We start from the raw sequence: 7,582 nt of genomic DNA, 5'->3' as shown, positions 1-7,582 counted from the left end.
TAATTGGCTAACATGAAACACTACTCTTTGGAAAGTTTGGAGTTTTATACATAGGGAGTGACGTGAAAATATAGGTTGCTGATCACATAGCCCGGAAGTGTACTAGAGTGTACAGTACTCTAACTCTAGCTCTAACTCACAGCTGACTCACACAGCAAGGATGCAGTCTCTTCCATTAGCCTTAAGTGCAGAGGATTTACCCACAGTGCACCATGCTCCAGACACAGATAGACAATACACTCTTTCCCCAGCCGCTGATCATGTATCCCAGCAACAAAGAAGCAGAGAGCACACTGCTGCTCCATGACCTTTACCATACTCCATTAATTCTGAGGTCTTCTGGAGCTCTGAGAAGGACCCAAGAAAAGCTACTGCAGCTTCCTGAGAGCAAAGTGATTCATTGAGATGTCAAAAACAAACAGCTTTAGAAAAGACAAATACAAACAAGCTTTACAAAAATGATTTATTTCTAAATGTTTATCTTTCACATGGTTTAACACAGAAAAAAGAAATACTTTAACCGAGATTAGAAAAGAACAGTGTGAAGGCCACTGTCCAGCTCCTGGGGTGTTTGGTCATATCAGGTCGCCAGAAGTTCAACTTGAATTTAAAACGGTGGGGAATTTCAGGGGGAAATTTTAAATACTTTCAGTGCCTGACTATGCCTGCACAGCTGAGTCTTGCCTGCCGTGTTTTTCCATCCCGTCAGCACGCTCCTCCGCTTCTGCTTGCTAGACCGTAGCAACAGTGGTGCCATGGCGATTCTGTTTAATGATTAGTGCTGGGTGTGCAGAGTCTCTCCAGTGTCGTTCCCGTTCTCCTCCTTTCCTTACACCCTCATGCACTCTCTACTTGGTGGGGTGCTTGGAGGGTTTGGGTGAAGATGGGCTCCACACCCTTCTTACCTTCAACACTCACTTCACACACACACACACACACACACACACACACACACACACACACACAGAGAGCTACAACGTTCCAGTGACCTCCCAAAGTTCAACTAATGCCAGATCACTCAGTAGTCTCTGTCCACACCCCCACCCTTACCTCCATCTGCTAGGCAGTCTGCAGTAGGGAGAGGTAGATGTGCCATTTTATGAAGCAGTGCTTGTCTCTCACACACGTACACATGCACACACACAAACACACAAACACACAGCGAGAATTAGTCAGCATCCTGCAGCAGTGACGTGTAGATCTGTGACTGTAGGAAACGTGGGTAGCAGTCTGTGTCCAGCAGTGAGTAGATGCGCTTTTGTGCTTGAGAGAGAGAGGTGTGGGAGGGGGCCTGCAGCAGCTGAAGAGTTAGCTCACGAGTCTTGCTGTCCAGATTGACCTGGAGGAGACAGACCAGAACAGAACAGGCAGAAAACCCTGGTGAGCTGGGTATTAAATGTCGAGGTGTTGTGTGTTAGGGGGGGGGGGGGGGGGGGGTTCTGTTAACTGTGTAGGCGCCGCTTTGAAGGGTGTGTTGGTGTTACCTCTCTAGGCGCCCCTGGCTGGATGAAGGTGGCACAGATGTCTCGGGCTCGGCGCTGCAGGCTGAAGTTGTTGGAGCTGTGGCGGTACTGCTCACACGACAGGTAGAACTGCAGGTTCTCCTCGCTGAACTCGGAGCGCAGGAAGGCCCCGAACACAGACAGACCCGCTGCGAACAAAAAGCCAAAAGGATTAAAACACCCCCAGTGTGCATGAGGAGAAACCCTCAAAAGAACTGATAGGGGTGTGGGAGCACAGCTGGACCATTCCCACACACACAGGCGCGCACACACACACAGGTGCACACACACACACACCAGCAGTGACCTCACAAGCTTGGCAGAGAATATGATACTCTTGGGACTTTTAAAGACAACTCACCAACATGCAGTATTTAGTGACAGCAGACTATGCTTTATTACTATATATTATACAACTATATAATATGATCTCCTCTTCTTAAGCTGAAGGGATCAGTTTTCAGATGAAATGTTCCCCATCTGCTTTCTTGCAAAGTTGATTCATTGAGGAGGTGATGTAAGGACCACAGTGAGCGGGTGACAACAGACGAGATTTCTCGGCAAAAGCTGGAACACCATACAGTGACCCAACCTCAACCCTGACCGGCCCCAGCAGCCTATTCATCAGCCATAACCACCACAGCACAATCATTCTCTCTCCCACACTTGTTCTCTCTGACAAAAACGGCCATAAGCGGTTACTTACTGCGGCTGGACAGCAGGTTGCTAAGCGACAGCGCCCAAGACTCCATTTCCTCCCGGTTGAGTCGAGCTCTGGAGTGGCCCACCTGACTCCACTGTCTCAGGAAGGGCAAACGCGATCGCCTCTCCGTGGTACTGAGAGAGAGAGGGAGAGAGAGAGAGAGAGAGAGGGAGAGAGAGAGAGAGAGAGAGAGTGAGAGACAGACAGATGAAGAGTGATGTAACAATGCAAGGATGGCATAATACAGAAGGAGATAGATCCATACAATTATAAGGAACCTTTTCAATTTTAGTAACACATACATGCCAGTTATATACAACCTGTTTGTGTTATGAGTATTGTAAAATAGCATGTTCTCAAAAGTCTTTACGGACCTTTCACATTTAGCGAGAGAGTGATGGAAAAAGAAGTGGAGAGGAGAGGAGAGCACCGGTTTTACAAGTCAGCTGTGGACTTGCTGGTTTATGATAAGGCTGATTACCATAAGAACAGAAATGTGCTTTCACTTGGGGCTGAGTTGGAATGAAAGTGAGGCAAAGACAGCTAAAGGTGAGGAAGAGGTCATACACAGCGAAGAGCGGAGGAAAAAAAAGAGAACTATTAACAGGAAAAGCCGGTGGTTCAATGCGTGAAAATTTGTACTTTTTACAATTGGGACACCACTGCATTTCCACAGTGTGGTACTGCAACACTGTCATTCTGTTTTCTTTTCGTTCACAGAATCAGAGTAGGTGGTATAATGAAACTCAGGAATCTGGAGGGGAGAAAATCCAATCTGCTGCAATGAAAAGCTAAATTGCCTTGTTAGGACCATGGCTGATTTATATGATACCTAGGAGCACCTACTGGTGCTGCTCATCTGTGACGGTTCTAAGGGTTAGGGGTAGTTACCTGGTAGGTTCTAAGAGTTAGGATGGTTACCTGGTAGCGCTGTTCTTCTGCTCAGTGGCAGCTAGGTTTGAGTGGGAGGAGTGGGGACTCTGTGTCTAGAAAAGATTACATTAGGAACACAGTTGTGAAAGAAAACATACACACATCTTTTCCACCATCTGTAACACACACACACACACACACACACACACGTGGACTATCTTCAGTCATACAGATGTGATGCAGTAGACCCTATGTTCTCTACGGTCTACTGAACATTCATGTCACTATGTTGTTAGGCTATATTTCAGAAGAATGCACAGTACTACCACAGGGTGTGCATTGTGACAAAGTCTTGGTGACAGACTGATGTAACATCTTGATGACATTCACATCACCTCATATGGACTGACACGAGGTTAAGTCCAATGTTAAGATAATCACAATCACACCAGAACCTCACATACAAACACATAAACACACACTTAAATGCCGAACTATACACTCATATATTGAAACCTGACTCACACCAACTAACATTCACCTGCACACTAACTCACACTAAGAAATGTGTACATTTACCCATCTATAAATGGTTACTCCGGAAACAACAGAGTAAATGTTTGGTAAGCAAGAGGAGTCGGATATTTCTGATAATATTTACAGCAAATCCTGTACCACGGGTAGAAAACTGTCTGACATGCAATGGAATGCTGATTTTTCTGGTGAAAGATAAACAAAGTACGGCCATGGCCTAATAAATGGAATCGTCTTACAAGTTCCATTGTTTTGGTTGTTTGTGTGAAAAAAAAGTTGTATTCTAAGAGGGCTTTGGGCAAGATCTTCTAGTACTTGTAATCTGATGACCCAGGCATGACCAATGGACAGGACAAGCTGGTTGTAATGGAGAGGGTAAATCCTCTCAGCATTCACAAACAATCATAAACAAAGACAAAAACTCTGGAACACCGTTCAGTGTGCCCAAGTATAGCGTTACCGTGGAGAAGAGGCTCTTGATGTGGAGCTTAGCGGCAGAGAGTCGTGCCCTGGCCTGGCTGCGGTGCAGGCTCGCGGTGGACAGAGGGTTGCATTTGGAGCCACTTGGGGATGGTGGGGCGTCGCTGCCCATACTCTCTCTGCTTCCCGCGGGGGCCGGGGCCAGCTGGCCGTCGCTGTAGGCACGGTAGCTCTCGTTCAGTGACAGCACCTGCAGATCATTGGGGGCCTTGTCCAGCACATGGATGTTCTCCACGCTCATGCTGTGCTCTTTCACAAGCTCTCGGCCAGCGCCCCCACGACCTCCCCTTGGAGCAGTCATGACTGGGACTACAGGTGACCTCGGAGGGCTTTGGTCTGGCGTGTAGATGCCTACATTAAGGTCCTCCTGTGCCTCTTCTGCTGTCTTAAGCTCCACCCGTCGCCATGGCAACACATCCAGGTCCAGGAGTGACCCCTCGGAGCTGAAGCGCCGCATGACTGAAGCCATGGAAGAAGACATGAGCGGGGCGGTAGAGAAAGAGAGAGAGAGGAGGGAAGAACAAAAAGGGGAAGGGAAAATGCCAAGAGAGATGCAAAGAAGGGGTGAAAGAATGGCAGAGCTGATGGAAAATAAGAATGACAGAACAGATGACAGGAAAATGGCAATTAAATATCAGAAGCACCACTTTATAAGGTATCTGTACTGCCACTGTTTCTCTGTACACAGAGTTTATTCTGGCTGCATTACAACGGGGCATAGGTCAATTGCGCAGTAGAAGAGTTACAGCTGATGCGTACAGTGTGTTTAATCTATAGCCTACATGAAATAGCCTCCCGAGTAGACTCGAGTGCCAACCCACACGTTTGTGAATTAAGTCCTTTGACTCTGCAGTCAGAAAAATTAGAGGAATAGCACTGAACTGCACACATTCCTTTAAGAAAGAAAATACTTGACATTTAGGCTAGCTAAATTGCTTGCCCAAACTGTCAGCTGTCTTAGTTTGATGTCCCGAGATATGTTCTCCTTCAAGTGTAAACATGCCCTCTTCGCCTTCGACTTATAAACATGATTATTGAAGGTAAAACGAAAATAAAGACAAAGTATACCCTATGATTTAGTTGTTTCAGGAGTAGGACATGTTTTAGAAGGTTCCTGCACAAATAGGTCCATACCTTATTGCGACTTCTCCACCTGTTCCGACATGATCTCTTCTCCTTCGTGGCTGTTCGATACACAAATTAATCTAAAGCCTATTACACAGGTTAATATGAGGCAGTGCGTGTCTGTACGACACTTCCCCGTAACGACACTTGAGTTCCGAGTGGTCTTGTTGTCGTTTTCTTCTTGAACACGTTCCTGAGACGCTAAAAATAGGCCTATACTCACAGACATTCGAAACGGTAGAAGTTATGGGTGTCAGCAAGAGTTTTCTTCCGTCAAACATTTTACACTCGAATTGAGAAAAGCAACGCCTCTCACTCCTCGCCACACCCAGAGCGCCGTCTCGGCTTGCCCAACTCTTCTCTCTGGTGGGCGGAAAGACATAACTCGGGTAATCGTAGGTGCGTCCCCGAAAAAATCACAGCGGCATAATTACCAACTTCCCCTGGCAATCTTCGTAGTCATCCTCGTCCTTCCTTTGGTCCTAAAAGATGAATTGTGTTCAGCTTGGTGCGGCCAGCTCAAAAGTTCACATCAATCATGGGCGTTGCTTTTTTCCCCTAAAAACCAAGACAGATTAGAGGATTCCCAAAGGTTTCGCAGAAATTAAGTTACGCACTTTATTCACTACATTTATTCAAAGGTCTAGCCTATTTACCTTCGCTTGAAGAAGGCCATAGGTTATATAGAGTAGCCTGAAGAAACATGTCACCTATAGCCATAGAAACAGGCTTGACATCTAAAATGATATCATTATAACACTGGGTGTGGAACAATTGTACTGAAAGAAACCCTCAGCTGTCACCTGAGATCATAACATGGCAAGGAGGGAAATTAGGCTAGGTAAACGGAGCCACAATAACACTAGTTTCCCAACTGAACCATCTAACTGAGCCTTACAACTCTATATGGATTGTGTTCAAGCTTTTATTGAGCATTCACCAGGGTTATAGTTTTTAACGTATGCAATACATTTAAATAAGAGTTCTGATTGACATGTTATTACAAAATATTTCGTGAATGACCCTTTGGTCATTTTCCGTGTTTTTTTTTTTAATTGTACGATATCTGAAACAGGAATACCTTTGAGCAAAATCTCTGTTAGACCATGCTGTAGATTTGCAATTTGATTTTGCAATTTGTGCACACAATTTAGCCATCATAACAACAATAATCCTAATAGGCCGCGCTGATCAAAAATGTGCGCCTATGCCCCAGTATTCTTCTGGTTCATTATTATTATATTATATATATATATATATATATATATATATATATATATATATATATATATATATATATATTCTGGTTTATATTATAGCAGCATATTAAACAAGAGAACATCATAACAAAGATAACTCCTATTTTACAAGTATGCCTGTTTAAAAAATAAAATAAATAAATAACAGATTTTAAAATATAATTAATAGGCCTAGTAATCTAGGATGAAAGTGGGACCATGTACATCAGAAAGCAACCAAGAAAACAAAAACTCACTTACTGAATTGTAGAAAATTCCTATTAATTTGGCCAATGGCGTTCAATCAGGACACAGGCTTTATTCAGCTGCACAGCCAGAGAGTGAGATTCACAGAAAGATGCTCATGTATTTTTAGTGTCTCACTTTTCTAACTAGACGGGACAAACCTGAATAATAGAGGAATGTTCCACACACAGCTCGGATCATGTGGATCACCCTGGGTCCAGGTTCACTGAGGAGTTAGAACGGCCTTATGGCCTTCGAAACAACCAAAACACCCCAATCCTTACCAGACAACCAAAACACCCCAATCCTTATCACTGAGGAACACTGAGACACACAGACAGAAATTGCACACTAAGGGACACACAGATGAATAGAATATTACTAGAATAATAAGACATTAATATATAGTATTTCTATAAGACTTCTGATAGGTTTCCCATACTTCTTCAATCCATACATTGTACATGGTCAGGTTTTAAGCACTTAATTGTGATACATTTAATTGATGCTGAAAGCAATATAAAAATCTTAGGTCTTTCATCAATGCCTGACGGTATTACTGTGACTCCATTCACTTCCTTCTTTAAGGGCCTCAAACACCTCTTCATGTCGATTTCTCATCTCCCTTTTATCTTTAATGTATAGCCTAATTCAGATTCAAAATATTTGGTTAAGATGACATACTTTCTTATTCCCATTACCTATTAGTAAGTTCATCGGGAACCCTTCAGTTGGGGTCAACTCCAGGACTTTATTCCATTCTTTATGTTTTGTTAAAAAGATATGTCCTTATAGAGACAGGAGAAGTGTGGATTAAGCTTTTGTTATTTGCATAACATTTTCTTCATAACCTGAGAAGTAGGCTACCTATGTATGGAAAT

At 43.9% G+C, this 7,582-nt stretch overlaps 1 protein-coding gene across 1 annotated transcript; it reads right to left on the bottom strand.

Annotated features, from left to right (window-relative positions):
• Positions 1–494: 494 nt before the first annotated feature.
• LOC308381903 (uncharacterized protein) lies at positions 495–5,597 on the bottom strand. Its single transcript, XM_080859550.1, has 6 exons — positions 5,227–5,597; positions 4,073–4,551; positions 3,127–3,191; positions 2,209–2,339; positions 1,485–1,651; positions 495–1,339 (listed from the first exon to the last, which is right to left on the bottom strand). The coding sequence occupies exons 2-6, from the start codon at positions 4,547–4,549 to the stop codon at positions 1,169–1,171; spliced, it is 1,011 nt and encodes a 336-aa protein (XP_080715676.1). The 5' UTR covers positions 4,550–4,551; positions 5,227–5,597; the 3' UTR covers positions 495–1,168.
• Between the last annotated feature and the right edge of the window lie 1,985 nt (positions 5,598–7,582).

This window comes from Sprattus sprattus (assembly GCF_963457725.1).
Source record: "Sprattus sprattus genome assembly, chromosome: 20".
NCBI lineage: Eukaryota > Metazoa > Chordata > Actinopteri > Clupeiformes > Clupeidae > Sprattus > Sprattus sprattus.
The sequence above is the reverse complement of the archived record's forward strand: the minus strand, read 5'-3'. Positions and strand labels throughout refer to the sequence as shown.